General features: G+C 47.5%; 1 protein-coding gene across 1 annotated transcript in view; it reads right to left on the bottom strand.

The window, feature by feature from the left end:
- DGKQ (diacylglycerol kinase theta) overlaps window positions 1-19,848 on the bottom strand; it is a 322,011-nt gene that overhangs the window by 160,813 nt on the left and 141,350 nt on the right. Inside the window, exon 3 of the mRNA XM_063914615.1 lies at window positions 4,759-4,861. Coding sequence (XP_063770685.1) covers window positions 4,759-4,861 — 103 coding nt within the window. The remainder of the gene's footprint in view (window positions 1-4,758; window positions 4,862-19,848) is intronic.

Here is a 19,848-nt window from a genome sequence, read left to right as displayed (position 1 = left end):
TGAGATCCCACAGTGCCACTGGAGGCACAAAAGGGGGTTGTATATGCAGTACTCCCTTGTCAAATTTCTGGACTCCAGGAACTGAAGCCAATTCTTTCTGGAAGAAAATCGACAGGGCCGAAATTTGAACCTTAATGGACCCCAATTTGAGGCCCATAGACACTCCTGTTTGCAGGAAATGCAGGAATCGACCGAGTTGAAATTTCTTCGTGGGGCCTTCCTGGCCTCACACCACGCAACATATTTTCGCCACATGTGGTGATAATGTTGTGCGGTCACCTCCTTCCTGGCTTTGACCAGGGTAGGAATGACCTCTTCCGGAATGCCTTTTTCCCTTAGGATCTGGCGTTCAACCGCCATGCCGTCAAACGCAGCCGCGGTAAGTCTTGGAACAGACATGGTACTTGCTGAAACAAGTCCCTTCTTATCGGCAGAGGCCCTGAGTCCTCTGTGAGCATCTCTTGAAGTTCCGGGTACCAAGTCCTTCTTGGCCCATCCGGAGCCACGAGTATAGTTCTTACTCCTCTACGTCTTATAATTCTCAGTACCTTTGGTATGAGAAGCAGAGGAGGGAACACAAACACCGACTGGTACACCCCTGGTGTTACCAGAACGTCCACAGCTATTGCCTGAGGGTCTCTTGACCTGGCGCAATACCTGTCCAGTTTTTTTTTTTTTTTTCAGGCGGGACGCCATCATGTCCACCTTTGGTCTTTCCCAACGGTGCACAATCATGTGGAAAAAACTTCTCGATGAAGTCCCCACTCTCCCGGGTGGAGGTCGTGCAGAGGAAGTCTGCTTCCCAGTTGTCCACTCCCGGAATGAAAACTGCTGACAGTGCTATCACATGATTTTCCGCCCAGCGAAGAATCCTTGCAGTTTCTGCCATTGTCCTCCTGCTTCTTGTGCCGCCCTGTCTGTTTACGTGGGCGACTGCCGTGATGTTGTCCCACTGGATCAATACCGGCTGACCTTGAAGCAGAGGTCTTGCTAAGCTTAGAGCATTGTAAATTGCTCTTAGCTCCAGTATATTTATGCGGAGAGAAGTCCCCAGACTTGATCACACTCCCTGGAAATTTTTTCCCTGTGTGACTGCTCCCCAGCCTTTCAAGCTGGACCCAGTCCTGAATGCATAACTGTGGCCCTTTAGAAGATGAGCACTCTGCAGCCACCACAGAAGAGACACCCTTGTCCTTGGAGACAGGGTTATCCGCTGATGCATCTGAAGATGCGATCCGGACCATTTGTCCAGCAGATCCCACTGAAAAGTTCTTGCGTGAAATCTGCCGAATGGAATCGCTTCGTAAGAAGCCACCATTTTTCCCAGGACCCTTGTGCAATGATGCACTGACACTTTTCCTGGTTTTTGGAGGTTCCTGACTAGCTCGGATAACTCCCTGGCTTTCTCCTCCGGGAGAAACACCTTTTTCTGGACTGTGTCCAGAATCATCCCTAGGGACAGCAGACGTGTCGTCGGAGACAGCTGCGATTTTGGAATATTTAGAATCCACCCGTGCTGTCGTAGAACTACTTGAGATAGTGCTACTCAGACCTCCAACTGTTCTCTGGACCTTGCCCTTATCAGGAGATCGTCCAAGTAAGGGATAATTAAGATGCCTTTTCTTTGAAGAAGAATCATCATTTCGGCCATTACCTTGGTAAAGACCCGGGGTGCCGTGGACAATCCAAACGGCAGCGTCTGAAACTGATAGTGACAGTTTTGTACCACGAACCTGAGGTACCCTTTGTGAGAAGGGCAAATTTGGACATGGAGGTAAGCATCCTTGATGTCCAGGGACACCATATAGTCCCCTTCTTCCTGGTTCGCTATCACTGCTCTGAGTGACTCCATTTAGAATAGGTCTCACCGAGCCGTCTGGCTTCAGTACCACAATATAGTGTGGAATAATACCCCTTTACTTGTTGTAGGAGGGGTACTTTGATTATCACCTGCTGGGAATACAGCTTGTGAATTGTTTCCAATACTGCCTCCCTGTCGGAGGTAGACGTTGGTAAAGCAAACTTCAGGAACTTGCGAGGGGGAGAAGTCTCGAATTTCCAATCTGTACCCCTGGGATACTACTTGTAGGATCCAGGGGTCCACTTGCGAGTGAGCCCACTGCGTGCTGAAACTCTTGAGACGACCCCCCACCGCACCTGTTTGTACGGCCCCAGCGTCATGCTGAGGACTTGGCAGAAGCGGTGGAAGGCTTCTGTTCCTGGGAATGGGCTGCCTGCTGCAGTCTTCTTCCCTTACCTCTATCCCTGGGCAGATATTATGGGGACGAAAGGACTGAGGCTGAAAAGACTATGTCTTTTTCTGCTGAGATGTGACTTGGGGTAATAAAAAAAAAAAAAAAAAAAAAAAAAGGTGGATTTTCTAGCTGTTGCCGTGGCCACCAGGTCCGATGGACCGACCCCAAATAACTCCTCCCCTTTATACGGCAATACTTCCATGTGCCGTTTGGAATCTGCATCACCTGACCACTGTCGTGTCCATAAACATCGTCTGGCAGATATGGACATCGCACTTACTCTTGATGCCAGAGTTTCGCATATATAGAAATGCATCTTTTAAATGCTCTATAGTCAATAAAATACTGTCCCTGTCAAGGGTATCAATATTTCCAGTCAGGGAATCCGACCAAGCCACCCCAGCGCTGCCCATCCAGGCTGAGGCGATCGCTGGTCGCAGTATAACACCAGTATGTGTGTATATACTTTTTAGGATATTTTCCAACCTCCTATCAGTTGGCTCCTTGAGGGCGTCCGTATCTGGAGACGGTAACGCCACTTGTTTTTATAAGCGTGTGAGCGCCTTATCCACCCTAAGGTGTGTTTCCCAACGCGCCATAACTTCTGGCGGGAAAGGGTATACCGCCAATAATTTTCTATCGGGGGAAACCCACGCATCATCACACACTTCATTTAATTTATCTGATTCAGGAAAAACCACATGTAGTTTTTTCACACTCCACATAATACCCTTTTTTGTGGTACTTGTAGTATCAGAAATATGTAACATCTCCTTCATTGCCCTTAACAAGTAACGTGTGGCCCTAAAGGAAAATACGTTTGTTTCTTCACCGTCGACACTGGAGTCAGTGTCCGTGTCTGTGTCTGTGTCGACCGACTGAGGTAAAAGGACGTTTTAACGCCCCTGACGGTGTTTTAGACGCCTGGACAGGTACTAATTGGTTTGCCGGCCGTCTCATGTCGTCAACCGACCTTGCAGCGTGTTGACATTATCACGTAATTCCTTAAATAAGCCATCCATTCCGGTGTCGACTCCCTAGAGAGTGACATCACCATTACCGGCAATTGCTCCGCCTCCTCACCAACATCGTCCTCATACATGTCGACACACAAGTACCGACACACAGCACACACACAGGGAATGCTCTGATAGAGGACAGGACCCCACTAGCCCTTTGGGGAGACAGAGGGAGAGTTTGCCAGCACACACCAAAAACGCTATATTATACAGGGACAACCTTTATATAAGTGTTTTTCCCTTATAGCATTTTAATATATATATACATATCGCCAAATAAGTGCCCCCCCTCTCTGTTTTAACCCTGTTTCTGTAGTGCAGTGCAGGGGAGAGCCTGGGAGCCTTCCCACCAGCCTTTCTGTGAGGGAAAATGGCGCTGTGTGCTGAGGAGAATAGGCTCCGCCCCCTTTTCGGCGGGCTTCTTCTCCCGTTTTTCTGAGACCTGGCAGGGGTTAAATACATCCATATAGCCTCCAGGGGCTATATGTGATGTATTTTTAGCCAGAATAAGGTATTATATATTGCTGCCCAGGGCGCCCCCCCCAACGCCCTGCACCCTCCGTGACCGTTGGTGTGAAGTGTGTGACAACAATGGCGCACAGCTGCAGTGCTGTGCGCTACCTTCATGAAGACTGAAAAGCCTTCTGCCGCCTGTTTCTGGACCTTCAATCTTCAGCATCTGCAAGGGGGGTCGGCGGCGCGGCTCCGGGACGAACCCCAGGGTGAGACCTGTGTTCCGACTCCCTCTGGAGCTAATGGTGTCCAGTAGCCTAAGAAGCCAATCCATCCTGCACGCAGGTGAGTTGAACTTCTCTCCCCTAAGTCCCTCGATGCAGTGAGCCTGTTGCCAGCAGGACTCACTGAAAATAAGAAACCTAAAAACTTTTTCTAAGCAGCTCCTTAAGAGAGCCACCTAGATTGCACCCTGCTCGGACGGGCACAAAAACCTAACTGAGGCTTGGAGGAGGGTCATGGGGGGAGGAGCCAGTACACACCACCTGATCCTAAAGCTTTAGTTTTGTGCCCTGTCTCCTGCGGAGCCGCTAATCCCCATGGTCCTGACGGAGTCCCCAGCATCCACTTAGGACGTCAGAGAAAAGTTGAAAACTGCCGTCATTACGATAGACGGCAGTTTTCGACCCTAATTGAATATACCCCGTAGAATCTACTAGAATTAATCAGTGTAGGTCTGTTTATCTTCCTGATTAACTGTGAAGCTGTATGAAATGTTTCATCTGGTGATGATGGCCATATAAAATACATTTAAAAAAAATGTGTGGACATTAGCCATTTCTGCATCCACGTGAACAACTTCCATATATGTTCAATGTTTACACACACGGGAAATCGATACGTGCTAAATATATTGATTTTCAGTTATCACAATATATATTACGATCTTTTATCGGCATAAATATACTACAATATTAATTTGGTAACATTTATTTTCACATTAGGAAATAACGTGTGGAGTACAGTTTTACCTTCACATCGTAAAGCCAAGCTATCATCCAACAGTTTTCTACAAACAGCGCAGAACTTCTTTTTGTAATGTCCAGGTGGCCGAAAACAATGTGAAACTGGTACCTGGCAACAGATGGAGAAAATATGGTTAGTCTTCATATAAGCATCTTTCGTCACAGTATTGTTCAGGTAGGCACGTCACAGTAAAAATGGGTCTCTTTATCAAATGGGAGAAGATCCCTAACCACTTATCTGACAATTTTATTTCTTAAAAACCGCTCAGAAATTGTTGTGATTTTTTAATAAGCGAATTAGGTGAAAATCATGTATTGAATGTTATGCAAAATGAAATTAGTTAAAACTATATATATATATATATATATATATATATATATATTGCAAGGAATGGCAGGTTGTGCAATCAATGTTTAGCGTCCTTAAAAATCCATATAGTCCCTGTAAAATTTCTGATGATGGTGCAGGCACTTCTAAACAGTGTAACCACACTGTTGGTATGAACTGAAAAGGAATAATGAAGGCGCACTCAGTGAATCAAGAATATAACAGATTTACTGGAAATAACAAGCTCACATACATCAAGGTATGAAATCACCGGCTCATATGGAAACGACCAAGCTGCATCTCGTGTCTCTCTCAGCGGTCCGTTTCTCTGGTTGTCGGCATGCAATAATTCTCCGATCAGCGTCTTAGCTGCAGGGCAGGTGTTCACGATTGGAACATACACGTCTTTGTTTAGGCCACGCCCTAGGGTGTATGTTCCAATCGTGAACACCTGGTGATTTCATACCTTGATGTATGTGAGCTTGTTATTTCCAGTAAATCTGTTATATTCTTGATTCACGGAGTGCGCCTTCATTATTCCTTTTGAATATATATATATATATATATATATATATATATTTTTTTTTTTTTTTTTTTTTTTTTAGATCTGTAAAAAAATTTGGGTGTTTTCCCCCCAACATCGGAACATCGGATGGCACCATCGGATCATCACGACTATCTGAAACATTGCGACTTTCCGTTTAACCACCGGGGCAGCCACCATAGTGATGGCCATCGGTGGGTTATCCATTGATGGTCACCATCAATGGTACCATTGATGGATAACCTTGATAGTGTAAAACCATCTGTAAGGGAACCCATCGAGAGTCACCCTGCATTACTCTAAAATGAACTGCTAGCCAATCAGAGCCCAGGGGCAGGGCTTCATGGGTGTCAAGAGCGTCGGGGCTAAGCTCAGTGCCCTGACAATTGTCAGGAAACCATTTGGTTCATCCCTATCGTTGGTAAAAGTATCCAACATTGGTCGATAGCCATCCTCAACCCACCAGGTACACAGGGGGGCTTGAGGGGGGGTGTTTAATTTACACTTCCCCTGCCGCTGCTATTATCTGGGTAGGGGGTCCTGCCATGCTGACCGATCAGCAGTGATTTGCATCACAGCAAACACTGGGGCAGGGTGTGGTCCCTCTGAGAGCAGCAGCGGTTGGAAGTTTCTTTTCTCTACAGCTGCAAACACTGTTTATCTGACTGGTCGCATCCTGTGTGACCAGGTCATATAAAGCACTTGCTGGTGTGGTCGCATCTGATGCAACCATGCCAGGCAAGTGGTAAAATCCCACAATTGCAGTATTAACCAAAAAAGAATTGCTGGTGGTGGATATTGCTGGGTCTCTGATGCAATAACATCAGAAGCTTAAAATAAGAATTTACTTACCGATAATTCTATTTCTCTGAGTCCGTAGTGGATGCTGGGGTTCCTGAAAGGACCATGGGGAATAGCGGCTCCGCAGGAGACAGGGCACAAAAAAGTAAAGCTTTTACCAGATCAGGTGGTGTGCACTGGCTCCTCCCCCTATGACCCTCCTCCAGACTCCAGTTAGGTACTGTGCCCGGACGAGCGTACACAATAAGGGAGGCAATTTGAATCCCGGGTAAGACTCATACCAGCCACACCAATCACACCGTACAACTTGTGATCTAAACCCAGTTAACAGTATGATAACAGAAAGAGCCTCTTAAAGATGGCTCCTTAACAATATAACCCGAATTTGTTAACAATAACTATGTACAGTATTGCAGATAATCCGCACTTGGGATGGGCGCCCAGCATCCACTACGGACTCCGAGAAATAGAATTATCGGTAAGTAAATTCTTATTTTCTCTATCGTCCTAAGTGGATGCTGGGGTTCCTGAAAGGACCATGGGGATTATACCAAAGCTCCCAAACGGGCGGGAGAGTGCGGATGACTCTGCAGCACCGAATGAGAGAATTCCAAGTCCTCTTTTGCCAGGGTATCAAATTTGTAGAATTTTACAAACGTGTTTTCCCCCGACCACGTAGCTGCTCGGCAGAATTGTAATGCCGAGACCCCTCGGGCAGCCGCCCAAGATGAGCCCACCTTCCTTGTGGAATGGGCCTTAACAGATTTAGGCTGTGGCAGGCCTGCCACAGAATGAGCAAGTTGAATTGTGTTACAAATCCAACGAGCAATCGTCTGCTTAGAAGCAGGGGCACCCAACTTGTTGGGTGCATATAGTATCAACAGCGAGTCAGATTTTCTGACTTCAGCCGTGCTTGAAATGTATATTTTTAAGGCTCTGACAACGTCCAACAACTTGGAGTCCTCCAAGTCGCCAGTGGCCGCAGGCACCACAATAGGTTGGTTCAGGTGAAACGCTGATACCACCTTAGGGAGAAAATGCGGACGAGTCCTCAGTTCTGCCCTATCCGAATGGAAGATTAGATAAGGGCTTTTATAAGATAAAGCCGCCAATTCAGATACTCTCCTGGCGGAAGCCAGGGCCAGTAACATAGTCACTTTCCATGTGAGATATTTAAAATCCACCTTTTTCAATGGTTCAAACCAATGGGATTTGAGGAAATCTAAAACGACATTTAGATCCCACGGTGCCACCGGAGGCACCACAGGAGGCTGTATATGCAGTACTCCTTTAACAAAAGTCTGTACCTCAGGAACTGAGGCCAATTCTTTTTGGAAGAATATTGACAGGGCCGAAATTTGAACCTTAATAGATCTCAATTTGAGACCCATAGACAATCCTGATTGTAGGAAATGTAGGAAACGACCCAGTTGAAATTCCTCCGTCGGAACACTCCGATCCTCGCACCACGCGACATATTTTCGCCAAATGCGGTGATAATGTTTCGCGGTGACTTCCTTCCTTGCCTTAATCAAGGTAGGAATGACTTCTTCTGGAATGCCTTTCCCTTTTAGGATCTGGCGTTCAACCGCCATGCCGTCAAACGCAGCCGCGGTAAGTCTTGAAAGAGACAGGGACCCTGTTGTAGCAGGTCCCTTCTCAGAAGTAGAGGGCACGGGTCGTCCGTGACCAACTCTTGAAGTTCCGGGTACCAAGTCCTTCTTGGCTAATCCGGAGCCACTAGTATTGTTCTTACTCCTCCTCACCGTATAATCTTCAATACCTTTGGTATGAGAGGCAGAGGAGGAAACACATATACTGATTTGTACACCCAAGGTGTTACCAGTGCGTCCACAGCTATTGCCTGTGGATCTCTTGACCTGGCGCAATACTTGTCCTTGAGGCGAGACGCCATCATGTCTACCATTGGTCTTTCCCAACAGTTTATTAGCATGTGGAAGACTTCTGGATGAAGACCCCCCTCTCCCGGGTGAATATCGTGTCTGCTGAGGAAGTCTGCTTCCCAGTTGTCCACGCCCGGGAAGAACACTGCTGACAGTGCTATTACGTGATTCTCCGCCCAGCGAAGAATGTTGGCAGCTTCTGCCATTGCACTCCTGCTTCTTGTGCCGCCCTGTCTGTTTACATGGGCGACCGCCGTGATGTTGTCCGACTGAATCAACACCGGTTTTCCTTGCAGGAGTGGTTCCGCCTGGCTTAGAGCATTTTAGATTGCTCTTAGTACCAGAATGTTTATGTGAAGAGACTTTTCCAGGTTCGTCCATACCCCCTGGAAGTTTCTTCCTTGTGTGACTGCTCCCCAACCTCTCAGGCTGGCGTCCGTGGTCACCAGGATCAAATCCTGTATGCCGAATCTGCGGCCCTCCAATAGATGAGCCTTTTGCAACCACCACAGAAGATATACCCTTGTCCTTGGCGACAGGGTTATTCGCAGGTGCATCTGAGGATGCGACCCTGACCATTTGTCCAACAGATCCCTTTGGAAAATTCTTGCATGGAATCTGCCGAATGGAATTGCTTCGTAAAAAGCCACCATTTTTCCCAGGACTCTTGTGTACAGACACCTTTCCTGGTTTTAGGAGGTTCCTGACAGGTCGGATAACTCCTTGGCTTTTTCCTCGGGAAGAAAAACCTTTTTCTGAACCGTGTCCAGAATCATCCCTAGGAACAGCAGACGTATCGTCGGAAAACAGCTGCGATTCTTGGAATATTTAGAATCCAGTCGTGCCGTCGAAGAACTACTTTAGATAGTGCTCTTCCGACCTCCAACTGTTCTCTGGAACTTGCCCTTTTTAGGTCGTGCAAGTAAGGGATAATTTAGATGCCTTTTTTTTTTTTTGAAGAAACATCTTTTCGGCCATTACCTTGGTAAAAAAGGCCCGGGGTGCCGTGGATAATTCAAACGGCATCGTCTGAAACTGATATTGACAGTTCTGTACCACGAACCAGAGGTACCCTTGATGAGAAGGACAAAATTTGGACATGGAGGTAATCCTTGATGTCCAGGGACACCATATAGTCCCCTTTTTTCCGGTTCGCTATCACTGCTCTGAGTGACTTTATCTCGATTTGAACCTTTTATGTAAGTGTTCAAAACATTTTAGATTTAGACTATGTGTCACCAAGCCGTCTGGCTTCAGTACCACAATATAGTGTGGAAAAATAATACCCTTTTCCTTGTCGTAGGAGGGGTACTTTGATTATCACCTGCTGGATATACAGCTTGTGAATTGTTTCCAATGCTGCCTCCCTGTCGGAGGGAGCCGTTGGTAAAGCAGACTTCAGGAACCTGCGAGGAGAAGATGTCTCGACTCTCCAATCTTTACCCCTGGGATAATACTCGTACGATCTAGGGGTCAACTTGCGAGTGATCCCACTGCGCCCTGAGACTCTTGAGACTACCCCCCCACCTTGAGTCCGCTTGCACGGCCCCAGCGTCATGCTGAGGACTTGGCAGACGCGGTGGAGGGCTTCTTTTCCTGGGAAAGGGCTGCCTGCTGCAGTCTACTTCCCTTACCTCTATGTCTGGGCAGATATGACTGGCCTTTTGCCTGCATGCCCTCATGGGAAAGGAAAGATTGAGGCTGAAAAGACGGTGTCTTTTTTAGCTGAGATGTAACTTGGGGTAAAAAAGGTTGGATTTCCCAGCTGTTGCTGTGGTCCCCAGGTCCGATGGACCGACCCCCAAATAACTCCTTCCCTTTATACAGCAATACTTCCATCTGCCGTATGGGATCTGTATCACCTGACCACTGTCGTGTCCCTGACATCTTCTGGGAGATATGGACAACGCACTTATCTTGATGCCAGAGAGCAAATATCCCTCTGTGCATCTCACATACATATATATAGAATGCATCCTATTAAATGCTCTACATGAATAAAATATTTTCAGTCAGGGAATCCGACCAAGCCAACCCAGCACTGCATCTCCAGGCTGATGGCGATCGCTGGTCGCAGTATAACCACCGTATGTGTGTATATACTTTTTAGGATATTTTTCCAGCTTCCTATCAGCTGGCTCCTTGAGGGCGGCCGTATCTGGAGACGGTAACGCCACTTGATAAGCGTGTGAGCGCCTTATCACCCTAAGGGGTGTTTCCCAACGTACCCTAATTTCTGGCGGGAAAGGGTATAACGCCAATATTTGCTATCGGGGTAACCCTACGCATCATCACACACTTCATTTTATTTTATCTGATTCAGGAAAAACTACAGGTAGTTTTTTCACTCCCACATAATACCCTTTCTTGTGGTACTTGTAGTATCAGAAACACGTAACACCTCCTTCATTGCCCTTAACGTGTGGCCCTAATGAGAAATACGTTTGTTTATTCACCGTCGACACTGTATTCAGTGTCCGTGTCTGTGTCTGTGTCGACCGACTGAGGTAAATGGGCGTTTTTAAAACCCCTGACGGTGTTTCTGAGACGCCTGGACCGGTCCTAATAGATTGTCGGCCGTCTCATGTCGTCAACCGACCTTGCAGCGTGTTGACATTCTCACGTAATTCTCTAAATAAGCCATCCATTCCGGTGTCGACTCCCTAGAGAGTGACATCACCATTACAGGCAATTTCTCCGCCTCCTCACCAACATCGTCCTCATACATGTCGACACACACGTACCGACACACAACACACACACCGGGAATGCTCTGACAGAGGACAGGACCCACTAGCCCTTTGGGGAGACAGAGGGAGAGTCTGCCAGCACACACCAAAAACGCTATAATTATATAGGGACAACCTTATATAAGTGTTTCTCCCTTATAGCATCTTTTATATATATACAATATCGCCAAAATCAGTGCCCCCCCTCTCTGTTTTAACCCTGTTTCTGTAGTGCAGTGCAGGGGAGAGCCTGGGAGCCTTCTCTCCAGCTTTTCTGTGAGAGAAAATGGCGCTGTGTGCTGAGGAGATAGGCCCCGCCCCTTTTACGGCGGGCTCGTCTCCCGCTATTTTTGAAGTTAGGCAGGGGTTAAATATCTCCATATAGCCTCTGTGGGCTATATGTGAGGTATTTTTTGCCTCTAATAAGGTTTTTATTTGCCTCTCAGAGCGCCCCCCCCAGCGCTCTGCACCCTCAGTGACTGTTGTGTGAAGTGTGCTGAGAGGAAAATGGCGCACAGCTGCAGTGCTGTGCGCTACCTTTATGAAGACTCAGGAGTCTTCAGCCGCCGATTTCGGACCTCTTCTCTCTTCAGCGTCTGCAAGGGGGCCGGCGGCGCGGCTCCGGTGACCATCCAGGCTGTACCTGTGATCGTCCCTCTGGAGCTAGTGTCCAGTAGCCAAGCAGCAAATCCACTCTGCACGCAGGTGAGTTCACTACTTCTCCCCTAAGTCCCTCGTTGCAGTGATCCTGTTGCCAGCAGGACTCACTGTAAAGTAAAAAACCTAAGCTAAACTTTCTCTAAGCAGCTCTTTAGGAGAGCCACCTAGATTGCACCCTTCTCGTTCGGGCACAAAATCTAACTGGAGTCTGGAGGAGGGTCATAGGGGGAGGAGCCAGTGCACACCACCTGATCTGGTAAAAGCTTTACTTTTTTGTGCCCTGTCTCCTGCGGAGCCGCTATTCCCCATGGTCCTTTCAGGAACCCCAGCATCCACTTAGGACGATAGAGAAAGGACGATAGTGGTTAGTTCCTGTACCACTGGCTGTCCTCCTGTGCCATCACCATTTCAGGATGACAATTGCAGATGCACTGCAGAGACACAGGCTTTATTATTCTAATAAAACATCTTTATCTTTTTTTTTTTGTACCACGTACAGTGCACATTCTCCAAAGGTATCCCAGACTTGCCGGCGATACGGTAAGTTATTGCTAACTGCTGTTAGACGGCATCGCGTGGGCTGAACAACAACAATCTGCTGTCCTGGCAGTGGTTTATTTTTTGTTAAATAAATTTCTCCGACAAACAGTAGCAATAGAAAATAGGAGTTTTTGTGTGTGCGCGTGCGCGTTGGGAGGGGGCTATTTGATATATAGACACTACTGTAAGCTGCTTAAATCGGAATTATCTTCAAGATGAAATAACAGAGGCATAATGTGTACACCATAGAAAAATGGCATTCTGGTGTGCGATTGCACTTTTTCATAAGCTTGAACCATAATGCTCTGCTTACTAGATTTTCTACTGTAGTATGCTTCATACAGTATATGCAATTTTCTAGGCATTAGGACTAATCAGACTTCATTTTTTTCTGCAGTCAAAGTTCATCCAAATCATCCTTAATACATAGCAAGAGTAATTTATGAACATGAGAAAAGGCTGTGTAGCACAAAGCACACAGATCTGCTCAATGTGATGGCAAGGGGGCAAATATAGTGTACATCTATAGGTAAAACTGAATCAGAACAGGGCATAAATATTTAAATGAGGGCTAGTTTTGTACTGCATTCACTGTAACTCATTTTTTGTTTGGAGGGACAAGATAATTAAACGTGAGGAATTGACTTCGCAGTGATTTCAGGACAATATTCATTTGAAAAATAAATGACATAATAAAAGGACTAGTTTAAAATACAAATGTTGCTTAAACATACTGTAAGATGTGGAACTAAAAGAAAGCTGATGGTTGTAAGGTGAGAAAGACATAGGGGTATATGCAATTCCGGGCGAATTGCGGCACTTTTTCGCCCGTTTTTAAATTCGACACAATTCGACCGTCGAATTCCAGCAGGTGGGTGCCGGAATTTGACATATTCAATAAAAAACGAATTTGACAGTCCCGCTGTCGAAAAACGGCCGATTTGACGGATTTTGATTAGATTTTTAAAAATGTTTAAAAAACACGAAAAAAAATTGCGTGGGGTCCCCACTCCTAAGCATAACCAGCCTCGGGCTCTTTGAGCCGGTCCTGGTTGCCAAAATACGAAGGAAAAAAATGACAGGGGATCTCCCGTATTTTAACAACCAGCACCGGGCTCTGCGCCTGGTCCTGGTGCAAAAAATATGGGGGACAAAAAGAGTAGGGGTCCCCCGTATTTTTTGTACCAGCACCGGGCTCCACTAGCTGGATAGATAATGCCACAGCCGGGGGTCACTTTTATACAGCGCCCTGCGGCCGTGGCATTAAATACCCAACTAGTCACCCCTGGCCGGGGTACCGTGGAGGAGTGGGGACCCCTTCAATCAAGGGGTCCCCACCCCCAGCAACCCAAGGGCCAGGGGTGAAGCCTGAGGCTGTCCCCCCCCCATCCAAGGGCTGCGGATGGGGGGCTGATAGACATGTGTAAAAATGAAAGAATATTGTTTTTTGCAGAAGAACAAGTCCCAGCAAGCCTCCACCGCAAGCTGGTACTTGGAGAACCACAAGTACCAGCATGCGGGGGGGGAAACGGGTCCGCTGGTACCTGTATTTCTACTGCAAAAAAAAATACTCAAATAAAAACAGGACACAGACACCGTGAAAGTATAACTTTATTACATACATGCCGACACACATACTTACCTATGTTGACACGCCGACTCTGGCCACGTCTCCAATGTCGACGTCCGGGGTACCTGAAAATAAAATTATACTCACCTGATCCAGTGTCCAGTTCTTTTATTGTAATCCACGTACTTGGCAAAACAAAAAAACGCATTTACCCGAACCAGACGGACTGAAAGGGGTCCCATATTTACACATGGGACCCCTTTCCCCGAATGCAGAGACCCCCCGTGACTCCTGTCACAGAAGGTCCCTTCAGCTCCGAAGTGGCGCTTCCTGATTGGCTGAAGGGACCTTCTGTGACAGGAGTCACGGGGGGTCTCTGCATTCGGGGAAAGGGGTCCCATGTGTAAACATGGGACCCCTTTCCCCGAATGCAGAGACCCCCCCGTGACTCCTGTCACAGACGGTCCCTTCAGCTAATCAGGAAGCACCACGTCGGAGCGGTCAGACGCGCATCGCACAGCCCCCTCCATTATCTTCAATGGTGGGAACTTTGCGGTCAGCGGTGAGGTCACCAGCAGTCAGCGGCTGACCGCGGGTAACCCCACCGCTGACCGCAAAGTTCCCACCATTGAAACTAATGGCGGGAGCTGTGCGATGCGCTATCTGCCTGCTCAGACGCGCAAAGCCAATCAGGAGAGTGCCACGAAGTGGCGCTTCCTGATTGGCTGAAGGGACCTTCTGTGACAGGAGTCACGGGGGGTCTCTGCATTCGTGTCCTGTTTTTATTTGGGTATTTTTTTGCAGTAGAACTACAGGTACCAGCGGGCCCGTTTCCCCCCGCATGCTGGTACTTGTGGTTCTCCAAGTACCGGCTTGCGGGGAGGCTTGCTGGAACTTGTAGTTCTTCTGCAAAAAAACAATATTCTTACATTTTCAACAAGGCTATCAGTCCCCCATCCGCAGCCCATGGATGGGGGGGGGGGGGGGGGACAGCCTCGGGCTTCACCACTGGCCCTTGGGTGGCTGGGGGGGACCCCTTGATTGAAGGGGTCCCCACTCCTCCAGGGTACCCCGGGTGACTAGTTGGGTATTTAATGCCACGGCCGCTGTATAAAAGTGACCCCCGGCTGTGGCATTATCTGTCCAGCTAGTGGAGCCCGGTGCTGGTACAAAAAATACGGGGGACCCCTACTCTTTTTGTCCCCCATATTTTTTGCACCAGGACCAGGCGCAGAGCCCGGTGCTGGTTGTTAAAATACGGGGGATCCCCTGTCATTTTTCCCCCCGTATTTTGGCAACCAGGACCGGCTCAAAGAGCCCGAGGCTGGTTATGCTTAGGAGGGGGGACCCCACGCATATTTTTTTTTTAAGATTTTTACCCCATTCCATTAAAAAAAAAAAATAATAATAATAATAATAATAATATTTTTAAAAATATGTAAATAATACTTGTGCCTCCTAAATAGACAAACCAAGTACCTAATCCCTTCTAATATAAATAAATATGCTATTACCAATAAAAAAAACACACAAAAAAACATGTTTTTAAAATTTTTTATTAGATTCCGCCAGCAAAGTGTGGCGGATTGAAAATGACGAATTTACTGTCTAAAAGCACTGTTGTCGAATTTACAATCTTCAATTGAATATACTTTTGTCGAAATGCCGCATTTGTATCATTGCAGAAATGTCGAATTTGACAAATGTCGAATTTGACAAATGTCGAATTTCAAAAAGTCGAATTTCAAAAAAGTCGAATTTCAAAAAGTCGAATTTCAAAAAGTCGAATTTCAAAAAGTCGAATTTCAAAAAGTCGAATTTGGAATGGCCGTTTTTTTGACGAAAAGTACTGAATTGCATTGTCGATTTTCTTTTTTTTGGCGAAAATGTCCCGTTTTTCAACATTTTCGGGAATTCGACTGCAATTGCATATACCCCATAGACTTTCAAACTGGGTGCAGTTTCCAAAAGTAAAATGTAAGCATGCACCTTGTTGTGCAGCAGACAGGAACTAGGTGCACTTACAATGAACTATTACCGCTTTCAGATCGCAAATGCCGGATCCCACCCGGTAAGAGAAACGTGTCCTTACCGGGTGGGATCCGGCATTTGCTTTCCTTTGTTGGCTTTCCGACCCGGCAATATACCAGGTCGGTTGCCATAGCAGCGGGGGGGCGCAGCTGCAGCAGGGGCGGAGGCGGCGCTGGGAGATGAGCTCATCTCGATACCGGGTTATTTGTGCGATGTGAAAGGGGTATAAGTGAGCCGCATAATCAGTAACAGTACTCACTCTCATTTACTGTTATTTTTATTCAAGGTGCAAACATAGGGCCCAATCCAGAGATGGACGGAAATTCAATGACACATGCAAGCAGCATTACATTTTCATCCTATTTCTAGGAGGGACATGTAGGAGATATCTCATTAAAAGAGAAGCCTCCTACATGTAGCTGCATCCCAGCCCTGCAACAGATGTTGCAAGCGGAGATCCAACATTGCAACCATCGGTTACAATGTTCCCCCGCAGAATGCCAGCTGAGTATGCCTCAGCTTGTGCAGATGGCCAACTGAAGTGGGGAGCTGCGAGGCCAAGAAGTCTGCGTGGTAACATGCAGATCCTCGGCTTTCCTCTCCCAGAAAACTGGGATGTGGTCTTTTCCTGGAAGAATGCAGCCATAAGACACCAGGACGCACTGTCCAGAAGTAGTATGATTTACCGGCGGCCGGTATGCCGACTGTCCATATCCCGATAGTGGCATCCCACCCGCTAGAATACAGGCAGCAGGGCGAGCGCAAAGAGTGCCCTTGCTGCGCTCGCCACAGGATCTATTCCCATTCTATAGGTGTCGTGGACACCCACGAGTGGGAATAATCCTGTTTTGCCAGGATTCTGGCTGGCAGCATTGTCCGCTGTAGGGATTCCGGCGTCTGTATCCTGACCGCCGGGATCCCGACAGCCGGCAAACTGAACGCATCCCCAATGTCCTAAATACCCTTGTTTAACTGCCACATGCACTTGCAGCTGGTGCATGATGCTGCTCTGCATAGGTCCCCCCAACTTTCCCACCAAGAGACAAAGCTATACCAATTAAGATAATGGTGTTAAAGAGGTAATTCAATATGAAATGGCAATAAATAGGATTTTAATTACCTACCGGTAAATCCTTTTCTCGTAGTCCGTAGGAGATGCTGGGTCCACATTAGTACCATGGGGTATAGACGGGTCCACTAGGAGCCACTGGCACTTTAGGAGTTTGAGAGTGTGGGCTGGCTCCTCCCTCTTTGCCCCTCCTACCAGTCTAGAAACTGTGCCCGAGGAGACTGACATCTTCGAGAGAAGGATTTTAAACAGATAGTGGCGAGATTCATACCAGCTCACACATACAAGGCACATCAAGCTAATTAGCTTGAAACATTCAGCAACGGCTGAACAAGATTACTTACCAAGTAACAAAACAGTACTTAACCTAGAACTAAGCAGTACTAAACTAAAGAACCACTGAAGGATCACAAAACGCTTGGCGGGCGCCCAGCATCCTCTATGGCAGCGGTGGCCAACCTGTGGCTCTTTCTTTATTCAAATGTGGCTCCCAACACTCTAAATCATGTGACCACAACATATACAGACACCGCTGCACTCCAGCCAGACACGCAGCAGCACTACAGGGACTGAAAACTGAAGTAGTCAGATACTAGAGGTGAGACACACACAAGCAAACAGAGGACACATTAGGGACTACTGCAATGGCATGAGTTGATGGGGGGCTGTAGTGATACATGAGGGTGTGCTAGAGTGACACATGGCAGAGCTGGCTGGAGAGACACAGGAGGGTCCTGGCTGGAGTGACGCGGGAGGGTGCTGGAAGTAGTGACACATGGGAGAGCTGACTGGAGTGATATAGGAGGGTGGTAGCAGTAGTGACACATGGGAGAGCTGGCTGAAGTGATATAGGAGGGTGGTAGCAGTAGTGACACATGGGAGACCTGGCTGGAGTGACACAGCAGGGTCTTGGCAGTAGAGACACATGGAAAAGCTGGCTGGAGTGACACATGGAAAAGCTGGCTGGAGTGACACGGGGGAGCTGGCTGGAGTGACATAGGAGGGTGCTAGCAGGAGTGACACATGGGGCAGCTGGCTGGAGTGACAGGAGGGTGTTGGCTGGAGTGACACATGGGGGAGATGAAGTTTATTATGTGAATCTGGCTTTTTCAATTATTTTATGTTAAAGTGGCTTTTTCAATGGATCTGGCTTTAAAAAAATTATTTTATGGCGTTCTGGCTTTTTCAATGTATTTTATACCAGGGGTGTGGTCTAGCAGGCACAAGGCCACATTCCATTTTTGCATGCGCGCCATCCGCTCGATGTTGGCTCTTTGACGTACCTAACAAGGTTTGTTGTCTCTTTGTCACTGACTGGTTGGCCACCCCTGCTCTATGGACTATGAGAAAAGGATTTACCAGAAGGTAATTAAAATCCTATTTTTTCTTATGTCTTAGAGGATGATGGGGTCCACATTTGTACCATGGGGATGAACCACTGCACCCAGAACGGGAGGGAGAGCGCAGAGGCTCCTGCAGAACCAATTGACCAAACTTAAGGTCCTCAGAGGCCAAAGTATCAAACTTGTAGAACTTTGTGAACGTGTTCGACCCCGACCAAGTAGCTGCTCAGCAGAGTTGTAATGCCGAGACACCCCAGGCAGCCGCCCAGGAAGAACCCACCTTACGAGTATAGTGGGCCTTAACAGACGTAGGACACAGCAAGCCTGCCGTAGAATACGCATGCTGGATAGTGAACCTGATCCAGCGAGAGATCGTCTGCTTAGAAGCAGGACACCCAATTTTCTTAGGATCATACAGGACAAACAGAGTCCTCCTCACACAGATCTTTAGAGCCCTTACATCATCTAAGGACTTTGAAGAAATTGAGGAGTCAGTCGCAACTGGCACCACAATAGGTTGGTTGATATGAAATGCCAACACAACCTTCGGAAGAAACTGCTGACCTGTCTGAAGCTCTGCTCCATCTTCATGGAAGATCAAGTATGGGCTTTAACATGACAAAGCCCCCAACTCAGACACACGTCTAGCAGAAGCTAAGGCCAACAAAGTGACCGCGCCTTCAACGTGAGAAGCTTGACCTCAACCTCCTGTAGTGGTTCAAACCAGTCCAACTGGAGGAACTGCAACACCACGTTAAGATCCCAAGGCGCCATCTGCGGTACAAAGGGAGGTTGGATGTGCAGAACTCCCTTCAAAAAAGTCTGAACCTCAAGGAGGGCAGCCAACTGTTTCTAGAAGAAAATGGATAGGGCCGAAATTTGTACCTTTATGGATCCCAACCTCAGGCCCATATCCAAACCTGCTTCCAGGAAGAGGAGAAAACGTCCCAGTTAAAACTCCACCGCAGGAAACTTCTTGGACCCACACCAAGATACATATTTTTGCCAAATACGATGGTAATATATTGACGTTACTCCTTTCCTAGCCTATATCAGGGTAGGAATAACCTTGTTCAGAATGACCCTCCGAGCTAGTATCTGGCGTTCAACCTCCATGCCATCAAACGTAGCCGTGGTAAGTCTTGATAGTCGAACGGCCCCTGTTGCAGCAGGTCCCCCGAAGAGGAAGAGGCCTCGGCTCTTCTAGCAGTAGATACAGAAGATCCGCGTACCAACCCCTTCTTGGCCAGTCCGGAACAATGAGGATTGCCTGAACTCTTATTCTCCTTATGAGTTTGAGAACTCCTGGAATGCGTGGAGGTGGAGGAAACACGTACACCGACTGGAACACCCACGGAGTCACTAGGGCGTCCACCGCCACTGCTTGCAGGTCCCTTGACCTGGAACAATACCGCCGAAGCTTCTGATGAGACGAGTGGCCATCATGTCGATCTGGGGTATGCCTCAACGATCTGTTACCTCTTTGAATACCTCCAGATGGAGACCCCACTCCGGGCCGGCTTCCAGACTTGACCACCTTCCTTGGAAGGTTTCCCCTTGAGTGACTGCACCCCAGC

Source organism: Pseudophryne corroboree, chromosome 1, assembly GCF_028390025.1.
Source record: "Pseudophryne corroboree isolate aPseCor3 chromosome 1, aPseCor3.hap2, whole genome shotgun sequence".
In the NCBI taxonomy this organism is placed as follows: domain Eukaryota; kingdom Metazoa; phylum Chordata; class Amphibia; order Anura; family Myobatrachidae; genus Pseudophryne; species Pseudophryne corroboree.
This window is presented reverse-complemented; position numbering and strand designations above follow the sequence as displayed.